The 22,740-nt window shown below is 38.2% G+C and overlaps 3 protein-coding genes across 5 annotated transcripts in view; all 3 read left to right on the forward strand.

Annotated features, from left to right (window-relative positions):
* The first annotated feature begins 10,633 nt into the window (after nt 1–10,633).
* Nucleotides 10,634–11,609, forward strand: LOC110458104 (putative uncharacterized protein DDB_G0287183). Its single transcript, XM_021509678.1, has 2 exons — nt 10,634–10,856; nt 11,185–11,609. Exons 1-2 carry the CDS (start codon nt 10,634–10,636, stop codon nt 11,607–11,609), a joined length of 648 nt encoding a protein of 215 aa, XP_021365353.1.
* Nucleotides 11,610–11,750: 141 nt separating this feature from the next.
* On the forward strand, nt 11,751–13,667 carry LOC110458110 (glycine-rich cell wall structural protein 1-like). The gene is made up of 3 exons (XM_021509691.1): nt 11,751–12,048; nt 12,221–12,461; nt 13,325–13,667. The coding sequence occupies exons 1-3, from the start codon at nt 11,751–11,753 to the stop codon at nt 13,665–13,667; spliced, it is 882 nt and encodes a 293-aa protein (XP_021365366.1).
* A 1,137-nt stretch (nt 13,668–14,804) lies between these two features.
* LOC110457795 (glutamate receptor-interacting protein 1-like) overlaps nt 14,805–22,740 on the forward strand; it is a 48,324-nt gene continuing 40,388 nt past the window's right edge. For all 3 annotated transcript variants that reach the window (XM_021509202.1, XM_021509230.1, XM_021509223.1), the window contains exon 1: nt 14,805–14,962. In XM_021509202.1, coding sequence (XP_021364877.1) covers nt 14,914–14,962 — 49 coding nt within the window. In that variant the 5' untranslated portion in view covers nt 14,805–14,913. The remainder of the gene's footprint in view (nt 14,963–22,740) is intronic.

Raw genomic sequence — 22,740 nt, forward strand, 5'->3', positions numbered from 1 at the left:
GCAGTTTTTTTTCTATATTTGTGTAATGTTTAGCCATGGAAAATGGTAAATTTGTTTATGGAACACAAAACTACATGTGGTGTAATTTCTGTGACTGCGTACTTCTAAGTGTGTCGCGGATTACCTATTTCAGCGTTCTACTACGGTGAGCATGTACTTTTATACACCACTGGTATGATAAAGATCTTAACCTTATATTGTCTATTATGTCGTCTGTGCTTCACAGTGTGTCCAGGCTAATCCCAATAAACATGAATGGTTTCAGAGCTACGTGTGGAGAAGGGGGTCCGCGTTCATTTATCTGGTTACATTGTCCTAAGTCCTGTATCATAGTGTACACTAAAACATAATGGTTTACATAGTTACCGATTCATGAGACCAGATTACAGGTATTGTCCGTGACCATTTGAACGATGCCGAGTTTATCTCCCCGCCCTTACAAACAGATTCAAGATGTCCTGAATTTGATGAAAATAGCAGGTATTCCACATTAGTTCATATTATATGAGATACAAAAGAAAATAAGGAAATAAAATAACAAGTTTGCAGCATATATTTATATAAAATAATCTCCCAAGTAATTAATCTGATTGCGTAAGACGTGTTAATTACTATAGAAGTACTCATTTTAGCGTGCTCAAATTATAGCGTATTATTATCGAGTTTCAACAGATTAGCTCATTGAAGAATTAGCGCACTCAAAATACTAGAGAACACTACATAAGGAACTTCAATTAGCGCTAAAGTATGTACAACAACCTAGCAAGCGACCAGTCCATTCTCCTTTACATATACCACCGACATAGTTATCCGGGTGGATTGTTTTCAAATATTTATGTTTACTTGAGCAATGACACGAACGATGCGATTACTTCTACACGAACTCGTTACCTTGCGTGCAGAGATGGCTATTTCCTGTAATGTACTATTGTTTAGGGTATTATGTTTTACTCTGTTAATTCATACAATGGCGCCTTATTCTAAAACACATACCATAACTGGTCTACTACTACTACTACTACTACTACTACTGCAGACAGAGACATACAAACTAGAATGAAACAATGTTTGTATATATAATGTTCATATTAAGAATTTCAGTGACCGATAATTACCCCAGATTTGTCAGCAGATACCAAGACATCATGACGGGTACCAAGTTCGTTGCAAGAGGGTTCTTTCGAACAACTATTCTTTGCCTACAACATTTGGTATGGTTCATGGTGTCTTTTGTTTACTTTGGTACCTCTCGGTTTCATTAAGTTCCACTTTTATTCTTATATACTGAAGCAGCGATGCATTTAATTGCTCTTATTTTAAGTCTTCCCTCTGAATCAATCTCTGTGAAATGAGATGAACCTTTGTGGAAGTCCCTCTACCTTTTGAATTTGTGTCTTTGAAAAGACGAAGTATTGAAGTAACATGTAAGTAATATATTTAGCATGTCGTTACTATTCTGAATACCGACCACTCCCATGTAAAGTATTATTACCAGTGGTAGGGGTTACTGGGATCAGATATCAGAGACTTGTGTATTAGAATATGTCAGCGAGACACCATTTCATATCTGTTTGACGTCAGACCATGTTTAAATATATATGGGGTATTTGTAGTGTCGTGTTAGTGTATATAAGCAGAGACCTAAAGTAAAGGTCCCGTTAATTTAGGTCTATGATATAAGCTTTAATCCCTAGCTATAGCATTGAGTTTGACATGACGATGTGTGGTTATTTTGGTCAGTAAAGCTCATAGTCACGTAACGCTTCCTTCTTACAGTATCCCCGTAGTACAGTACGTATGCACTGTAAAAACAGACTTCCTGTGTAGACTGTAGCAGTGTTAATATAAGTTACGCAATGGTATTTTATTCGGTGACATTTAACGACTGGATTGTAGATATACTTTTTCTTTTCTTTTCATGTGAACAGTTTGCCATAAATACCTATATTTTTGACAAATTATGTGATATACAGTCTGTTATTGTGTGATTGTAATGTATTTCTCTCTCTCTCTGGATAAAAGGAGAAGATTTCTAACGACCATCGAACCATAAGCCATCTGCTAGTGCACACTTACCCAAGACTTTCACATCAGCGATAAGCTTTCTTGATGTACACTTCACACCTGTAGTGGAAATAATTTGACGTAATTTTACCATAAAGGTATGCCTTGTCATGCATCATGATAAAGGACCTAATACATTGATTTTTGAAATTTAACACCAAAATAGGATCCAATAACAACTACATATATGAAATGACGTATTGATTTTTAAATATTTTGAATACTTTCATACAATTTTAAAAGCCTACGTCTACTCTCGTATCTTTAACAATGTATAAAGAGACAGTTAAAACTGACGAAAAGCAAATCACTGCTATGGATCAGTTATTAATTGAATACAAGTCCTGATGAAAGGACGATTATGGTTTTTTTAACTATTAAGACACTAAAAGTGAAGTTTATGTGGTACTTCTACCGGGGAGGACAATTATTGGACATAGACGTGACATCTGTTGTGAATTATCTAATCATTCGCTGAAAAAGTATTTCTGCATTCCTACACTCAAGGGAAGCTTCCCAAATTAATGGCATTCCTTTATTCATAGGCATACAAATATTGCATACAATCTCAGCTTTAATTGTTTTATATTATTTAAAAATGATTAAGACTATCAATTTAAAATAAACAATTACCTGACATTCTAGATGCTGGTTTATCATAAAATTCAACAATCCTACGACTGATCACTTGATTGATTGATTGATTGATTGATTGATTGATTGATTGATTGATTATAAATCATAAAAGAAAAACAACATAGTAGCCCTTGTAGACATATCTTTTGACACAGTTTAAATAATACATGGATGGTCATGTTATTTTTTAAATAAATACGTAAGTTCTATCATTCGTGTCAACGTACATGCACTGCTTACCGACATACTAAGAGAGTGTCTCAGTAATCCGCCTACAAATATAGATCACGTGATCATAAGGGATTACATGACCCAAAAGTGTGATTATAGTAAACTTACACCAGACTTAGACATTTCGACATTATCTGTCCAAAGGTCTTTGTCTGGTGTCAAGGCTAACTCGGGTTAGGTATATTACCGACAGTTTACAACCCTAGTAGACAACATTTAATATATCAATTATTTTCGTTACAATTGTTTTTGGGGTAAAGTATATTGAGTTTGTATATATACCTACATCGAGTAATAATTGTACCTGCTGCCCCCATTGCATGATCGTAAAGAGGCGACTAAATTCGGGATCTTATCTTTTCTCTTCTTTCTGAACATGTTTCTTCTACCTTGACAATGCCTCACTTTTGGACTTTAGTTGAGCGTTCGCCACTGTGACGGAGGCTTTGGGTTATGTCCCCTGGCCGAGACATACCAGAGTCTGTATGACTGGTTCGCCCGTTCTCACTATAATGTGACCGGGTGGGGTGTCCTGCTGGGTGTCTTCGGCAGTATGTTTCAGTGAAGTAGCACTATAAAGTCGGCATCAGTTCCGCGCAATCACAATGAGATACACACGAACATATCGCAGCCTCCCAAAACACACACGCATACACTACACCCATGCATCTTGCACACAAGAGAGGCCGTCCTTAATTGACCATAGCTGTTGATAGCACGTTAAACAATACTAAACCAAACCAAACATCAAAACCGACCCAAATTATTAAACATTTCATGGAGGAGAAAATTGTCCTATTTATACCTTGTATGTAAAATTCATATTTTGTGTATTTTTAAACAATTTCTTAATTGCTCTGCCTGCTTTTATATTTTCCTTTAGTTAGTTTGGTAATCTTCTATCTCGCTGATGAACCTAATGGTCCCATGCTTTCGTCGTTTTCTCTTGTTTTTGCTAGATGCTGTGCTAGTGTTCAGATCTGTATACCTTGGACGCTTCTGTTTACAGTAAAGTATACATAGTCACAATTTAACCCTTTCACCACTGTAGACCAAAATAGAATTATCCAGGTCAATGCATGGTAGAGTCTACTAAAGTTACATAGGGGTGAAAGTGTTAACTTCGTAAAGGCCCATTTCTTTTCTCAATTGATATGAGGCTGTTGTGATCAATCATTATTATAACACGTTTAACAACTAACAAACACAGAAAATGTCATTATAAGTAATGAATAATATACATGTATATTTATTGATTAAAATGAAATAAAATAAAATACTTAAAGGATACAGATTCATTCTGTTTCTGAAACCTCTATTTCTCGAGCATATCTGTCAAATACAATTAGGAATACCGAATGGGTTTGTTTCTTAGTTATCTCCTTTGTCTTAAAGCGCTGGTATTTGTAGAATCTGTGAACTTCTTATGTGTCACGTCCGATATATGCATTCTGTTTCACGGTGACATCCGCAAAGTAAATAAGCTATGTAGTGTCTACAAATATGGACACAATCTTAAAGTCGAGAAGACACTAGCCCATGTGACGTCAGCCATGATGTCCGTCACCAGCGGTCGAAGATAAAGTGCCAATATCTATTATCATGTCAGACACAGAAATCTACTTCCCGTTCATCTGTTGTGATGACGACCGTATAACTGTTAACCATATTTCCGGCAAAATCTTCTGCAATAACTTTTTTGATAGCGAAATTTAATGCGGTTTCCAACATTTTGCGGTGCAATCACAGATTGCCTAGTTCTTCCATTAATTGATCCATCTATTCTCCTCGTCAATTTCAAATATGTCGTGAATAAAGAAGATATCTTCAAAAAGTTATAAGCACTTAACAGAAGATAGACTACCAATCGCCGAGCAGTCATTTAACCTGTTCTCTGTCTTCCTATGGTATGTTCGCATTATACCTTTAACTGTGTGACAAGTTTCATCAGTGCAATGTTCTCCTTAAACCTTTCAATAGCATTCTCTTTAAAATCATTGCATTTTTGCCAGCATAATTTGTAGCTTTGCTACACTCTCCTTGCAATATATATGATACTTATCTATCGGTGAAGTTGATGAAAAGCTACTTTGCCATTCTGAGCACTGTCTGCTGATGTTCCGTAGACAGAAAATCTTATCAGAGCATCTTCATACTTTAAGGAAATTTCGATTGTCACCTCCCATCCAGCTAACAATGGTTTCTCGTGATTTTACGGGACAAAGATAATAACGCTATCCTTCACCAGTTGTTGCAGTCAGACAGTGAACCCTCGTACATTTTTTCAAATTAATCCTTTCATTCGTTCTGTAGCTATATTTCTTCTTCCCGAAATGGCGTAAATAGAAGTGGCCCTGGAACTGGAATTGCCTTCACCAGGGGCTTTCCTGATCTTTGAGTTGTCGATTGTTCAGATGCCTTCTTTCTGGATCAGATGCCAGAGTCACCTGGGTGTCAGCTCTCTAATCGTCTCACCTAATAACTTGTTCTTTCTCTGTGGTCAGTTGTCACTTTTCCTTGTCCTTGGCTGGTGAACTGTCCCTTGTATGACATTTTCCTATAAAGTGTTATTTTGTAGATGGTTCCTTGTTTGCTGCTTCGGGTGGTTGCGTCCTTTTTTTCTATGTTCAATAGTGTAGTTAACTTGGTACGTATTTTCTTATACCTGCTGTTATCTATCTTTGCTTCAACCGTTCGCTTTTAATATCCTTATACTTTCTTCTTCGTCATCTTGTTTGAATTTCCACGTTCAAAATGCAGTCATTTATTTTCTTTGTGTCAATGTCTTTGCTCTGAACCCGTCCCCAAAACAGTGTAACTGTTTGGTCATGTTTCTGTAGCGTAGATACTGATATTTGATCAGTATGTTTTAGATGCTACCCGCACACGTGTTTATGAAGATCTTTCGATTTCTTGAGGATTCCCATAAACAAACATTATAGGCATTAAGAATTGTCTTGTGTACTGTATTATCTTAGTTAATTATAATACGGGGACGTGCGAAATTACCTTGCTGAAAGAGTTTGTAAATATTCTAAATATGTATGACTAAGCTCCATGTGAAACTCAAACCCAACACTTATGTATAGTATCCCGCATTAATACATAGATATCCAATGATGTTAAAATGCCAAGTGATACAAGATCATGGGCAAGCCGTCTTTATTTAATTGGAAAAAAAATCACCATTTGTTAAAAGATTGTACATGCTGAAATAAATCTCCTTTATGTGCTAATATATACGTCAGTTGTTTATAATCTTTCAAATCTTGTTGCTATCAGTTACAAATCGGATTTAAAAAGTCATTGATTTGAATGTTTTAGTAAAATGTTTTCCATTGCATCATTTGGTTATATGATAAAATTTCACGTTTTGTTTAGGATTGGCGTGCGGTTCTTATATTAATTTCATTGTGCACAATCGAGAAGAAAAAAAAAGGTTGAATAATACAATCATTCTTATTTTGAAATAGCATATTTTTATACAATACATCGTGTATTATGTACTTCATTCTTTTTTTTTCAAGCGAATAAAAATAATGATATGTAGCAAAGTAAAAGAGAACACTACGATGACATTTAATACGCCTGGAAGAAAACTGACATGATATTGAATCGCATAAAATACTATCAGGTCACTGCGATAAGTTGTTTGTGAGAAGGGAGGCAACTCGTAAACTCGTGTAGGTCAATGTTTTGCATAAAACATGACGCACATAAGACCTGGGAGTGAAATTTCTCTTCTGGTTGAAGTCTGTGAAGGATTTCTCTGAAGTGCTCATCTGTAACTTATTCTTACTCTGTGGTCAGTTGTTTCCCTTCTTCCTTGTGTGACATTTCTCACTGATATAAGTTTTGTCATCTGGTAGACTATTATTTCTCCTGACTGCTCAACATTCTACTTACCTGTTCTGTATGTTCCCTTGTGTTCCTGCTAGTATTTATCTATCATTTCTACCACTTTCGTCTTCATCGTCTTGTTTCAATCGCTTTCCACGTTCCAAATGCATCCATTTCTGTCTTTGTGTCTATATCTACTGCTCCGAACCCCTCCCTAAAACAAGGTAACTGTTAGTTGATGTTTCTGTAACTAAAGTACTAATATTTTATTAAGTTGTTTAGATGCTATTCGCACCCATGTTTAATAGTTTAACGATCTTTGAATTTCTTCAAAAATCTCTGAGGAACATTAAGACTTGTCTTGTGTACCGTATTACCTGAGATTTAAGACGGGGACATGTGATACTTCCTTCCTGACAGAGTAATATCCTAAATATGTATGACTAAGCTCCGTTTAAAATTCAAACCCAACACTGAGACATAGTATCGACACGTTCATATATAGATATTCAGAGATGTGTAGAGGCCAAGTGATACTTAATTGTGAGATCCTGGCCAATCCGTCTTCATTCAATCAGGGGGGAAATCCCCATTTGTCAAACGGGTTTACATACTGAAATATATATATTCCTTCATTTCCTATATTTACGTCAGCGGTTGATATTCTGTTCAAACTTCTTGTGATAAGTTACAAATTGGATAAAAACTGTAAATTCTGTGAGTGTTTTACAGTCGAATGCTTTCCGTGCCATTATTTTGTCATTTAATGAAATTTCCCATTTTGTTTTGGACTTACATTAATTTCGTTGTACACAAAAAAAAACACCATTACTATTGTAAACTGAAATCAAAGAAAAAATCGTTCTTATATACAGTATTATATATCTCATTTATTACAAGTGATATGAGTAAGTAACGATATGTAGGAAGGAAGAAAAGAAAACTCAAAGAGACATTTAAATGTGTTCGGGATGTTGAAATGCATTGCGGCAGTGGTTCACTATGATAATTAGTTTATGAGAAGGGAGGCAACTCGTTAACGCTTGTGAGTCCAGGGCCGTTTTCGTTTGATTAAATAAGGTCGGACCTAGTATTATGATGCTGCTTTCAGGCAAGCCTTATCAAAGCCTTGCAATGCCTGCATAAACATTTGCAGGTCCGACAGTATTTATACCCGAAATTGTTACATTCATAAACGGTCAAACCGTTTGTTCCGCATAAACGAACAGGCCCATGTCTTGCATTTCTACATGAAAAATGACGCGAACGATGAGATAAATTAAAGTTTTTGTTATTCTATTTTTGTACGTTGGCAATAACTTATATATATATAAACTGACTTAAACATGAAAAGAAAAGAAAAATTAATACCACGTGTAGGCTGGAGAGGAGATCCGTGTACTCGTGCACTGATACCAAAAGTCCAGGTTTGGTTCGGAGTCGACAGGATTCTGTTTTATAAATAGGGCAGTTTCGTAGTATGACATGTATTGCAAGTAGCAAAGTAATACAAAGAGTAAATCCAACTTCTAAACTCCTCATTAATTTCAACTTCTCCATAGCGATATATATCATCCGAAGGAAAACTCGTATTATAATTGGAGAACATACTATTTGATCCGAAACACAAAATAAAAACGTACATCTATTTGTAGGGAACAAATAAGCTTTTACATGTACATGTAATTTGCTACTGTTTGTTACACAGACACAAGTATAAATGATTGTTCCTATTTATAAAGTGTCGGTTCCATGAATTTATATTCAGTTAACATATTATATTATTTTGTATCTGATGTTTCGTAGATAGGTGGTTGTCTTTAAGTGTAATTGTGAATCTGGTTTAGTGAAGTGTCCGGTTTGTACAGTGGTCGGTAAAGCTAAGTTACCCTCTGAATCTATGACAACATGAAGTTTGAACTTTGATAAAGAGTCGTATATTTTCTCACGCATACGCGTCTAAGTACCAGAAACCTATTCAGATTATTGATAAATGTACAGACAGTAGTCACGTGATATTTTGCGAAAGGATGTAGGTAATTATAAAACGGAAATATTAAATAAAAGTTCTGTTCTGTGTCTCGAGGTGTTTGTCCTAAAAACTGTTTGGTAGCGGCGCTTTAGATAGAGTGTGTCCGTTACATTGATGACATAGTGATAAACAGTACATAGTGATAAACAGTATAACGGTTATAACCATTAAATTGACTCCTTGGTACAATCTGTCCGGGAAATTATTGGAGTATACAGCTGTACGTGAATGTTTGTTGTTCACATAATTTGCGTTATTAACACTTATCAGATGTCCTATTTTCTATTTCTCCTTAAAACATATTTTTAAGGACGATTGATCACGTGTGAAGTCTAATTTGTCTCGTTTTTGATATAGCGTCAAAAATATCCTTAACTATTTTCATGTAGTTATGGATTTAAAATATACAAATGCATAGATAATTTACTCAAACGTTGTAACGAAAAATAGCCGTCAATTCCATAAAATGATGATATTGTGCGGATTTAGAATCAATAACACGTAACGGGTTTATTTTTTTTAAGATTAAAGATTAGAACAAATCTTTTAGCTCTAAATATCCCGTTATTCATACTCCGTCTTTAAGATAAGATTTGGTAATTGTTTATTTAAGAAAGGTAACTTTTGTTTCACAGTTGATATATTGTCGATGTTGATTAGATTTAAGCCATATTTCACGAGAGAAAAAAAATCAGTACAAAAAGGAGAAGCGACCTCTTGTTTTAAATAAATCTTAAACAAAACTAGATACTATGTTACATTAAAAAGTCAAGTTTATTTTTATACGATTTCTCGACATTTTTTTCTTCAATATTTGGCGCTACGAGAAAGAAAAACGACCATAGTGTCTAAAATAACAAATTGCATGGACCATTTTTAATACAATATAAAGAAAATATCTACAACAGGTTCAGATTTCATCAAAATATAATGTCTACAATAATTTCTTTGGGTGATACACTACAAAAAAAATCCAAATCTAATAGTTTTCTGTCATACTTCCTGAATAAAAAACGCACACCAATCCCCGATGTTCCTTTTATTAGCCACAATATAATACTGGTCAGAAAAAAAGTAAGATGTTCAAATAATAATTATCTAAATTATCATCCATAAACGCGGTTATTATATTATTGCCATATGGCAAATGGCAATGATACGTTTGGTTACATTACACGCCACTCCTGCAGGTAGAGGATCGAACAATACACCTGCTGNATACCTCACTTTTGGCTTTCATGTTGAACGTTCGCCCAGGCGAGGAAGGCAATGGGTTCTGTCCCAAAGTCCATCAAAATGATAGTTTTAATTCCCTACTTAACGTTCAGCATTTAAGGGAATTACAACAACTGGTTCACCCGTTGTCAGTATAGTGTGACTGGGCGGAATGCTGTACTGGTTGTCATCGGCATGGTATTTCAGTGAGACAGCACTATAAAGTCGGCATCAGATCCGCGCTATCACAAGCAGGCAACAACACCAACGTACCCTGTCTCCAGCACACATACACGCATGCATGCTTGCACAACACACACGGAGGCCTTAAATTACCTTAGCTGTTAATAGGACGTCAAACAAACAAAAAAACACCAAACACTACACGCAACTTATAGACACAGATGATTTATAAACTTTATTTCTTTAACAGCAACAGGTTCCCCCACGTGGTCGGGCAGGAGACCCAATACCTTCTCCTGTCCGGTCAAGGAACCCCTGCCACCCTGATGAAAGACGAGTGCATTATCCACTACGCCACCCTATCAGTCCATTCACAGAAATTTGTTATTTATGATGAAATATGTTTGGGTGGTGTACGTAGTGGTGGTGTTGATGGTGGTGTACGTAGTGGTGGTGGTGGTGGTGGTGTACGTAGTGGTGGAGGTTGTGGTGGTTGTGTACGGAGGTGGTGGTGGTGGTGTACGTAGTGGTTGTGTTGATGGTGGTGTACGGAGTGGTGGTGTTGGTGGTGGTGTACGTAGTGGTGGTGTTGGTGGTGATGTACGTAGTGGAGGTGGTGGTGTACGTAGTGGTGGAGGTGGTGGTGGTGGTGGAGGTGTTGGTGGTGGTGTACGTAGTGGTGGGGGTGGTGGTGGTGTACGTAGTGGTGGAGGTTGTGGTGGTGGTGTACGTAGTGGTGGTGTTAATGGTGATGTACGTAGTGGTGGTGTTGGTGGTGGTGTTCGTAGTGGTGGTGGTGATGGTGGTGTACGTAGTGGTGGTGGTGGGGGTGGTGTACGTAGTGGTGGAGGGGGTGGTGGTGGTGTACGTAGTGGTGGTGTTAATGGTGGTGTACGTAGTGGTGGTGTTGGTGTTGGTGTACGTAGTTGTGGTGTTGGTGGTGGTGTACGTAGTGGTGGGGGTGGTGGTGGTGGTGTACGTAGTGGTGGAGGTTGTGGTGGTGGTGTACGTAGTGGTGGAGGTTGTGGTGGTGGTGTACGTAGTGGTGGAGGTTGTGGTGGTGGTGTACGTAGTGGTGGTGTTGATAGTGGTGTACGTAGTGGTGGTGGTGGTGGTGGTGGACGTGGTGGTGGAGGTGGTGGTGGTGGTGTACGTAGTGGTGGTGTTAATGGTGATGTACGTAGTGGTGGTGTTGGTGGTGGTGGAAGTAGTGGTGGAGGTGGTGGTGGTTGTGTACGTAGTGGTGGTGTTGATGGTGGTGTACATAGTGGTTGTGTTGATGGTGGTGTACGTAGTGGTGGTGTTGATTGTGGTGTACGTAGTGGTGGTGGTGGTGTACGTAGTGGTTGTGTTGGTGGTGGTGTACGTAGTGGTGGTATTGATAGTGGTGTACGTAGTGGTGGTGTAAGTGGTGGTGGTGTACGTAGTGGAGGTGGTGGTGGTGGTGGTGTACGTAGTGGAGGTGGGGGTGGTGGGGTACGTAGTGGTGGTGTTGGTGGTGGTGTTCGTAGTGGTGGTGTTGATGTTGGTGTACGTAGGGGTGGTGTTGATGGTAGTGTACGTAGTGGTGGTGTACGTAGTGGTGGAGGTAGTGGTGGTGGTGGTGTACGTAGTGGTTGTGTTGATGGTGGTGTACGGAGTGGTGGGGTTGGTGGTGGTGTACGTAGTGGTGGTGGTGTACGTAGTGGTGGAGGTTGTGGTGGTTGTGTACGGAGGTGGTGGTGGTGGTGTACGTAGTGGTGGTGTTGATAGTGGTGTACGTAGTGGTGGTGGTGGTGGTGGGGTACGCAGTGGTGGAGGTGGTGGTGGTGGTGTACGGAGTGGTGGAGGTGTTGGTGGTGGTGTACGTAGTGGCGGAGGTGGTGGTGGTGGTGTACGTAGTGGTTGTGTTGGTGGTGGTGTACGTAGTGGTGGTGGTGATGGTGGTGTACGTAGTGGTGGTGTTGGTGGGGGTGTACGTAGTGGTGGAGGTGTTGGTGGTGGTGTTCGTAGTGGTGGTGTTGATGTTGGTGTACGTAGGGGTGGTGTTGATGGTAGTGTACGTAGTGGTGGCGTACGTAGTGGTGGAGGTGGTGGTGGTGGGGTACGTAGTGGTGGAGGTGTTGGTGGTGGTGGACGTAGTGCTGGAGGTGGTGGTGGTGGTGTACGTAGTGGTGGTGTTGATGTTGGTGTACGTAGTGGTGGTGTTGATGGTAGTGTACGTAGTGGTGGTGTACGTAGTGGTGGAGGTGATGTTGGTGGAGGTAGTGGTGGTGGTGGTGTACGTAGTGCTGGTGGTGGTGGTGGTGGTGTACGGAGTGGTGGAGGAGGTGGTGGTGGTGTACGTAGTGGTTGTGTTGATTGTGGTGTACGTAGTGGTGGTGGTGGGGGTGTACGTAGTGGTGGGGTTGATGGTAGTGTACGTAGTGGTGGTGTTGGTGGTGGTGTACGTAGTGGTGGTGTACGTAGTGGTGGTGTTGATGGTGGAGTACGTAGTGGTGTACGTAGTGGTGGGGTTGATGGTAGTGTTGGTGGTGGTGTACGTAGTGGTGGTGTTGATGGTGGTGTACGTAGTGGTGGTGTTGATTGTGGTGTACGTAGTGGTGGTGGTGGTTTGGTGGTGGTGTATGTTGGTGGTGGTGTACGTAGTGGTGGTGTACGTAGTGGTGGTGTTGATGGTGGTGTACGTAGTGGTGGTGTTGATGGGGGTGTACGTAGTGGAGGTGGTGGTGGTTTACGTAGTAGTGGTGTTGATGGTGGTATACGTAGTGGTGGTGTTGGTGGTGGTGTACGTAGTGGTGGTGTTGATAGTGGTGTACGTAGTGGTGGTGGTGGTGGTGTACGTAGTGGTGGTGTTGGTGGTGGTGTACGTAGTGGTGGTGTTGATGGGGGTGTACGTAGTGGAGGTGGGGGTGGTTTACGTAGTAGTGGTGTTGATGGTGGTATACGTAGTGGTGGTGTTGATGGTGGTGTACATAGTGGTGGTGTTGATGGTGGTGTACGTAGTGGTGGTGTTAGTAGTGGTGGAGGTGGTGGTGGTGGTGTACGTAGTGGTGGTGTTGTTGGTGGTGTACGTAGTGGTGGTGTTGGTGGTGGTGTTGGTGGTTGTATACGTAGTGGTGGTGTTGATGGTGTTGTACGTAGTGGTGTTGGTGTTGGTGGTGTACGTAGTGGTGGTGTTGATGGTGGTGTACGTAGTGGTGGTGTTGATGGGGGTGTACGTAGTGGTGGTGTTGATGGTGGTATACGTAGTGGTGGTGTTGATGGTGGTGTACGTAGTGGTGGTGTTAATGGTGGTTTACGTAGTGGTGGTGTTGATGGTGGTATACGTAGTGGTGGTGTTGATGGTGGTGTACATAGTGGTTGTGTTGATGGTGGTGTACGTAGTGGTGGTGTTGATTGTGGTGTACGTAGTGGTGGTTGTGGTGTACGTAGTGGTGGTGTTGGTGGTGGTGTACGTAGTGGTGGTCAAGTAAATTTCAAATAAATTTTGTTTAACGTCGATATGATTACAAAGATAAACACAGGCACGTTTGGTGAGCTTTTACGATCGACATAACAAATAAAACACACATAAAACAGGATTTCATTAATTGAACAAGATATGTTCATGCTGTAAAAGATACAAATAGAGAGGAAGCATCCAATAAAACTTATATCTTTATATAAATAATAATAATATTAATGCGGTAAAAGTGGCAAGTTCCATTTTGAATTTAATTTATTATTTGTTCACATTTGCTTATAATTTGATTTGAGATGAAGGAAAGATATAAAAGAGCTTGAGAAAAGATAGAACAGTTGTACATGGTCAGCTCAAAGGGTGATGGGGTGGTTTTATGGTAGTGGTGGTGTTCGTCTTGGTGGTAGTGGTGGTGGCCGGTGGTGTGTGTGGTGGCGGCGACGGCGGCTGTTTGTGACCGTGTGGCGATGATAGATGGGACGCATGATATAACGGATATATGATACATGTTAGCACTCAGTTTTAATTAATAGTTGATTGAATACCGGAAACCCGTCAAGTGCATAATTGAACTACAGTTGCTAAAAATGTGTTAAATAGTGTGAAGTTAATAAAATAAGAATTCGCCATCATTGAAGCCTGGCCAGAGGAGTAAACATGATATTGTAAATTAATATTTTTGCAGATAAATAAAAGGAGATGTGTGAACCAACATCATGAAATGACTGATACTTCGGATTCTTTTACAATATATAATTCACTTCTGACAGAGACGTAAGTACTTTCAGTAGGGCTTTCAGGAAATTGAGAAACTGAATAGAAACCAGATAGGTCCTTGTTAGAACTGATGATTTTTGAAATGAGAATTATTTTTGTTTATTATTCAAAATGCATTAACTGATTTTTTTTAATGTTTCTTTGGCTTAGCCAGTGCAACAGATCCTTTACTTTCTACATGTGTATGTTTGGAGTAAATGTTACTACGGTAAAACACAAAAGTAATGGAAGAGCAGATGTATGGTAAAGAAGGGACTTCTGTTGAAAGAAGCTTGTATAGCATGGCTAAAACTTGTACCGACCCGAGATCTCTGACATCGAAAGAAGCGTTCGGAATATCTCGGAGTTTTCCATAGACTTTTCAAGTTTCAGAGCGACATCTGTCAGACGAGTTGAAAGTCATGCCGGTGAACAACTCAGTGTGCAGAAGAAATGTGATTTGTACTATAAGATGAATGCTGACGACGAGGAAATTCGTTGAGCAGACGACGGGATGCCTAGTTGGCGTCCAGATTGTTTTAGGGGCTCCGTTCACGAGCCTGGTAAGTTGAACATTATTTGTTTACTTTGCACACACTCGCTCTTGCAAGTGTTGTGTTGTTGTTGATCATTTGAAAAGATGGCGGGTGTTCTGAACTACGGTATACACGATGATCAACGGTGTAGACTCTGCTTGTGCGCATGTTTGGAGGGATTTGTAAATATCATATGTGAAAGATTTATTTGTTATTCATTTTATGTAATTTTGGAAGCACGATCGATTGCCTATTTGAGTTTTACAACTTATAAAAGAGGTCGAATATCAGCTGTGTATTGTAAGTTTGCTTTCAAATCTAACCACATGGAGGAGTATGGAGGAATGTTTGTGTATATAATTAAGCAACATATGTGTAGATTTGACCATGTTGTTCCAAATAGATTTCTAATATTCAGATAGGCATCACCGCAACAGGCCATATATACAATGGTATGTAATGTGGCAGATTTTAATTGTACATAAACGATAAGTCACCTTCTAGCTTCGCGTCAGAGGAAATTTCCCTGTAGCTCAGTGGTAGACCATACAACTAGGAAGTCCAGGGTCGTGGGTTCGATCCCCGGTGGAAGGACTCTAATCTCTTTTCTGTTACAAATGGTGTCTGTGGCCCTCCCTATGGTGACAGAGAGTTAGAACCTGGGTTGCTGTGGTGTCCGAAGGCGAAGGGGGGAGTAGTGTGGCAGATTTAATTGTATTGGATGTCAGTCAACTTTTACCTTGCACTGAAAGGAAATTCCCTATAGCTCAGTGGTAGAGCGTCCAACTAGGAAGTATGGGTTGCCCGTTTGATCCCTTTTGTAAGCACACAACTCTCTTTCCTGTTACAGTTATTTAGACTGACACAGCAGTGCACCAAACAGAACCATCAGTCGTGTGGTTCAAAAGTTTTGAGAAGTAGCTTTTGATAGCTAGAACAAGAGTATCTCTGATTTTAAAGTCATATCTATTTGTGATTAATATGAAATACTGTACCCGGGTTAAGCATTGTCATGCATAACAAAATCAAATACTGTTAATGTTTGTTCATTTAGCCACAAATCTACAACAGACAAAGACATGCTCTTTTGCATCCTCGATATCCCAAAATTCCATGATTTTGACACACAAGTCTTTTGTTTGGGACTGTACCGAATTGCCCAGTTAATGCATTGTAATGGACTAGGAAGTTTGGGGGTCGCTAGTACATTGTAGGACATCCCCTGGTTTTGTCATGAACTCTTCTAGATCTGTTACAGTAGTAATGAGCCTTCAGAGCTCAACAGGCATGGTTGACACTTGACATGAGGTGATTAAATATTAAACACATCTAAAAATTGTCTGGGCTTGAAATGCCACTGTCTGTCGGTATAGGAATCAGCATCTGGACCCATCAGCGTTCTCAGCTGGAAACTACAGCTACCATTTCAGTCTTGTTGATAATTCACAATAAATTAAATTGGTTTCATAGTTATTTTGATTGGAATCAAATCATTTGGCTTCACTCGGAGTCTCAGTCCCAACATTTGATAAGGGACCATATTATGGTGACTGCATGCACTAATTCAATTTCCAGATGACTTGATCTGCATATACATATGAGGGGAGAGTGAGCCTTATTATTTAATTAAAGAACTGAAAATGACTTATATATACCTTGTTCTTTCCAATTATTGGTGACTTCTAGATGTCGCAGTAGAAATAATTTGTAACATTTTAAAATGCATAAACAATATACAAAGTCTAGTTTTACTGTCCGAATATTCTTGTTGTTTTAGCAATACTGTAGTCACATATACCACAATGTACATGTATCAGTGTTACCAAGATCACCAAGACCAGAAACTCTGAAGTGCTCCGTCTCACAAAACTAACGAATACTTCAGCTATTATTGATCTAGATGTCTGTTTGATTTCAAACTGTTGGGTAGCATCTGCATGTGTCTGGCTTGTTGGTGTCTGGACAACAAGAATATCAGAGGACTTTGGCTCAGGTCCAAATTGGGGAAAATCATTGACAAAACTGAAAAAATGGAGAACTTTCATATATGTGGATATATTTACGATCTGCCAAAAATTGGTTGCAATTATCAATCTGTGACATAGCATAAAAGAGTGTTCACACATGTTTGTCTTGGTACTTCAAAAAAATGTAATTGCATTTTTTATTATATACACAAAATTTGTTCTTTATGAAATTATAACTTATAATTGCTGTTAAACAGTATTCAAGATTTCATTGATTATCAAGGATTGGTGTTCACTTTGCCTCCCAAAAACTTAAATAAAAAAACAACATTAAGGACAAAATGGCATGCATCATTACATAAAATGGTGCTAAAATATTTCGAGCTCTGCATTCTTGTTTTAATTTGTTGATTCATTAAATTAACGAATAACAACCAATGGTCAGCTGAACAGGAGTTCTGGTTAGGCTTTGTAATCATTTAAATTTTCCACATCACACATATATATGTGGCATAGGGTTCTGTTTCTTTTTGGCTGAACAGTAAATGAAAAACTGTAGGTATGCAATTATAATAATCTGCGGGGTGCAATTTTATACCTGTGCAGCGGAACTGAACTGGGTCGATCGTCAGACACCAGGTAGCTCAACTGGTAGAGTGTCTGTCTAGAGTTGGAGGTCCTGGGTTCGAACCCTAGTCTGTCTGGCCGTGCATTTTTCCATCTCCATGTACACATGTACCAGATTATGTGAATGCAATTGATTTGAAGAACCCAAAACAAATTCTGTCATATAAATATTAGTCTACCCACTGTACATAATCACTGTAGATACCACCACTGATCTTGCAGTCTTGTTGTCTGTGTGAAACATATACAATAGGCAGAAGATTCAAGACTCCACACACTCAACTTTCTAATTACATTAAAAGCTTCCCACAGAATAACTCAGCCTCTCCCTCTTTTAATTTACTGTCAAGTACAGAAGCTTGAAACATAATGCATAATGATGTCATCTGCACTTTGCTGAAAAGCAGGCCATTTATCACTATATAGCTAGTGTGGCACTAATAACTGCACTGTGCTTTAAATGTATTTTATCAACAAAAATCTAAAACAATATTTCATATACAGTCGTACATGTTATTGATGTTGAAGGCAAACAAAAAAATGTATGTTTCAGGTAACATGCCAGAAAAAACTAGTATAGTTTAGAAGCTAAATTATATCTTTTTGTATTTTAATTTTTATGTTTTATATCAAATTTTACAATGCATTTCTGTACATCATAGAGTCTATTTAGTTTTCAAGATTGGGGTTAGGCTCCAAAACAGGAAAAAAGTACATTTTAATGAGTGACTGTGAACTTTGCCTGGAAAATAAATTTAATTCGGATACAAGTGGATGATAACACTTCAATCATTGGTAACATGATAGAACATCTAAAATCGCTCAGTCTTGTAGATCGTACAAATGATGCAAGGCCGACCATGCTCGGTAAAATATGTCATAGCAAAGTTGCCACCAATTCCACACTTCTTGTCCCTACAACTAGACAATCCAGCAGGCACTCACATCAAAATTCTTACCAAACCATCTCTTGTACAATGTCCAGGAGTAAAGAATTTTCTTTCCCTGGACAATCAATGATTTGACAAAACTACCCCCTTAAAATATATCGTCAGATGCCGCGGTACTAAGTACCTCAGTATCCATGTGCACCTTAAAATCAGCGATCTCTTCCTTTCAATTTCAATATTAACTTTGCTCCCTTTCATTTTATACCTCAACACACATGACATAAGTTAGGAGAGGTTCTGTAAGATAAAATGTTCAAGGTCAGCAGGAAAATCCTGTTAGGCAGCTGGAATACCTGAAATAGGAGTCATATTTTCTTTTGGTCCAATTCAAGCCAAATCTGATTAAAATCATATCCTACCTTCACTACGTATATCACCTAATGTGATAAGTACTGTGAATGATTCAAGTGCTGGTTGAAGTGCTATTTTATATAACTTCATTTGGTGTAGGAAGTCCAGCCAAATACTTATATAATGGAAGTAAATTAAGTAAACATTTCATTGTTTCTTCATTTGTCCTTCACCAGTTGTAGTAACATATGATTTGTGTATACCTTTACAACACTAATTACATTAGTGTATGAAGCTGATACAGGTTGGATTTTATATACTCCCATTGTTTTATTGATGAATAGAGGGGGGCACACGTGTAGTCTGTCCTGATGCATTTTCATTACAGATTTTCATTAACATTCATGCAAAGGTGAAGTATGAGAATACCTTGGATCGATGATTTCAGTGCATATTTCACTTGGTCCCATGGTCAACACCATGGTTACAGTTGCTATGTATAGGTCAACCACAGGGCCAAGGGGGCATTCATGTCTTACAAACATACACATTCTCTACTATTTTTCATATTAAGACATGAGTTGTAAAAATCAATATTCTGCAAAACACACTTTTTTTTATATACTGTCGTACAGAAAACACAGATCATATAAAAGCAATATGCCTAGGGAGCATATTAAATTAAATGAGATTTTTTATTTTATTTTTTTATTAAATATCAGTTTAGTAATCAACATTTTCCCTCGGACTATGCATGCCTACAGCTACAACCTAGTCACATGTACATGTATATACATGTAATGTTATAATTATGAAACTTTTACACAATATCTAATGGCTATGGCAAATATGAAGCATAATTGTTATAACTAAATATAATCCAAATGTTAAAATTCCAGAGAAATGTAGACCGGCGGCCTTGATGCTGTTGTGTGTAGTTACATACATGATGTAGTGTCGAGACCTGTCTAGGGACTGGCGTTTGTTGAGCTCTAATTTACCCAGCTGTGATATCTGTCTCCCGGAGACTATCATTAAAGTCCAATTTCTCTGGTCTTTATTGGCCATTTCAGATTACTGCCATACATATAATTGCATTCAGTGTTATTGGCAATATTGGGAAGAGTTTGACGGGAATGTCAGATCCATCAAGATGAGTGTCTCTGGAGTGAATTATACTCCTGTAACCAGCCTGCATATATACACGTTTCTCCTGTATATTATAGCCCTCACAGAGCATGCTGTGATGTTTGAGTTTCATCTCACCAGAAATGGTCTCAGTCTTGTCATCTCAATAGCAAGTTGGTTTAGACTATAGATATTGTGTGTAGGCATATAAGATAGTGATACATTTCATTTTTTATATGTCTCCTTGTATGCTTTGCACCATTAATACCTATTTCCAAATTAAAAAATTAAAAATAAATATGAACTAGAATAAAACTATCTTGATTAAAATCTTAATTTATATATATGCAAATTTGATGAAAAAGAAAAATTGTTAAATATTACTGTCGGATCACGATACACCTGTAATTGTTCAAAATCCATGGAAGGTGTCAATTCCACATAAAGATGTACACACTTACAGGAAAGCACCTGGGACTTCCTATATATATATATATCTAGAGCTTAGTGTGGCTCCATAAAATTTCTTCTATCAAACCTTGCCCAGATCCATGTATCAAACCAGTCTGATTTCTGATTTACTTAAAATCCGTTCTACTTTGTAGTCATAGTTACTGGGATGGCGATGCTAGACTAATACGATTTGATTCTGGGATTTATTATATTGGATGTATAGCTATAGAAACAGCAAAGACCTGGTGTGTTATACATGGCTGAATGATTTAAGTAAAATGAGTTATATTTCAATAACTGCTGTTTAAGAATATTTCTGATTTATTTTTCAATGCCTCCTGCTTTCCTGGACCTGATTAGTATTCCATATCAATGGCTCTTTATTAACGTCTGTAAGCACATGGTGGGTGTCACGTGGTGATAATAGGATTTCATTTCAATCTGATTGTATTGGATCATTGCCCGAATACTACCTGTATTTATAAGACACGCGCCAGCGTCTGTCGCAGCCAGCGTCTGTCACACATGACCATTGTTGGAAGGTGTTTTGATTTGAGACTGATTTGATTGAGATCTTGACACACAATTTTAGTATTTGTAGATCCATTTGTGAGATATTTGCCTGACTTTCTTGTTTAAGCCATAACGAATATATGACAACATTTATACACCCTGTCAGAACAATTTGATCATTTCTTTATAACTTAATTCACGAAAAATTGCTGACTTTATAAAATATTTGTTTCCTTTAAGTTTACTGTAAAATTTGAGATGGTATCTTGTTTTGACAAAAGTCATGCACATCTCTGGTGTTAAATTTCAGAAGCTGGCAGAAACATTTGTAGCTTTCCCATCACACATTTTACTGAACATGAACTAGCCAAACATTGCATGAATGGAAGACCAGGCACTAGTATTTTGACAGCTGGGAATGCTGTTGGAACATGACAGCTAATGGTCTTTGCTGTCCTATCTATAAATCCCAAGTGTATCTTCAGAAAACCCCAAAAGGATGTTCACTTAGGCCATATCTCCTTAAAGTGCTACAAAGAGAAAACAACGAACTTAAGACATGTGAAGAATCTAGATTGTATCTTGATAAAGACTTCCCTCTCTCTCTAGCTATCACACATCAGTAGAGCTTGCATTGTACACTGTTTAAAAGCACTTCTGTCTTTCACTTATAAACCCCCAAGTTTTCTGTCTGGTTAGAAAGCCATTTGTCACTGTTAACTAGCCATGGTTGTACATGTACTCAATCCCATCCGCACACCACTTAAGTTGTAATTAGCAGTTAATTATTCTCATACACTTGCTACTTCATCTAGTGAATGAGAGACTGAATGGAAAATTAAGTCTAATTTTGTTTGGTTTCTTGTTTGAAACATGAGTTACCCTGGATCATATAACACAATGTTGATTGATCAACAGTCATTTTTTGACATTTTGATAATATTACAAAGGCCTTTTTAAAGAATAATATTGTAGGAAATCTTGTGCGCTTGGAATTTTGATGTATGAACGTAAGAATTTTTAAGTCTGAAGGATTACATAATTGGATCTAATTGGCATTAGTGACTGGGACCTGGAGTTGATGCTCCTGGGAAGCCCGTGCAGTCATCTCTGTCATGTGTATGATGACTTCCTATTGTGTTGGTATGTATATACCCATTTGTACAGCTAGGTAGACTGTTTCTCTCAAAGAAATAAGTACCAGGTACAAACTGGTTAACAAAACAACATTACTATGAAGTTAGTTAGATAGTGCGTTTGAAAAGGAGATAACAGAATTGAACAAAGAGTACTAGGACAGCTGCCTCTAGAGATATAATGACAGACCACATACTAGGATGAGTGTCAGTTATCAGAGTGAAGGTAAGTGTTGCTTTTATTTGGTGTACTCTAGTGACAAATAACACAAAAGATCTTTATGTACATTTGGTATAGGTCTAGATCTAGGGACTATAAACGCCCGATTTATAGTAGGTCTAGATCTAGGGACTATAATCGTCCGATTTACAGTATATTAATTTTCTATAAGATGGCACAGGTATATTGTGAATAGATTATCAGGACGAAGTCATTTGTTTATGTACATAAATGTATATATCTGTGGAATGCCAACTTATTCTTTCTCATAACTCATTTGTATGGCATTCATCTCCTTACTGTCTTCCCCTGATGAGCTCCTCATTGTGACGTTTAATGTATTTGTATTGACAAGGGTATGTACATGTACAGCGTGAAGATGGCAAACTTGTACAGGAAGCAAAAACACAATATTTGGCTTAATTGAAGCAATGCATGAAAAAACAATACCTTCGACAAGACCAACATGTACAAGTTAATTAACAAGCAGGAACGGGCAGCTACATGTTGTACATGTGTG

Source organism: Mizuhopecten yessoensis, unplaced genomic scaffold, assembly GCF_002113885.1.
Source record: "Mizuhopecten yessoensis strain PY_sf001 unplaced genomic scaffold, ASM211388v2 scaffold1171, whole genome shotgun sequence".
Classification (NCBI taxonomy): domain Eukaryota; kingdom Metazoa; phylum Mollusca; class Bivalvia; order Pectinida; family Pectinidae; genus Mizuhopecten; species Mizuhopecten yessoensis.

Excerpts from the sequence above, each read along its gene's own strand:
- LOC110458110 (XM_021509691.1), top strand. The coding sequence starts at position 11,751 with ATGGTAGTGTACGTAGTGGTGGTGTACGTAGTGGTGGAGGTAGTGGTG. Across the intron at positions 12,049-12,220 it reads AGGTGTTGGTGGTGGTGTAC|GGGTGGTGTTGATGGTAGTG; the intron begins GTAGTGGCGGAG and ends TGGTGTACGTAG. Across the intron at positions 12,462-13,324 it reads GAGGTAGTGGTGGTGGTGGT|TGGTGTTGGTGTTGGTGGTG; the intron begins GTACGTAGTGCT and ends TGTTGTACGTAG.
- LOC110458104 (XM_021509678.1), top strand. The coding sequence starts at position 10,634 with ATGGTGGTGTACGTAGTGGTGGTGGTGGTGGTGGTGTACGTAGTGGTG. Across the intron at positions 10,857-11,184 it reads AGGTGGTGGTGGTGGTGGAG|TGGTGGAGGTTGTGGTGGTG; the intron begins GTGTTGGTGGTG and ends TGGTGTACGTAG.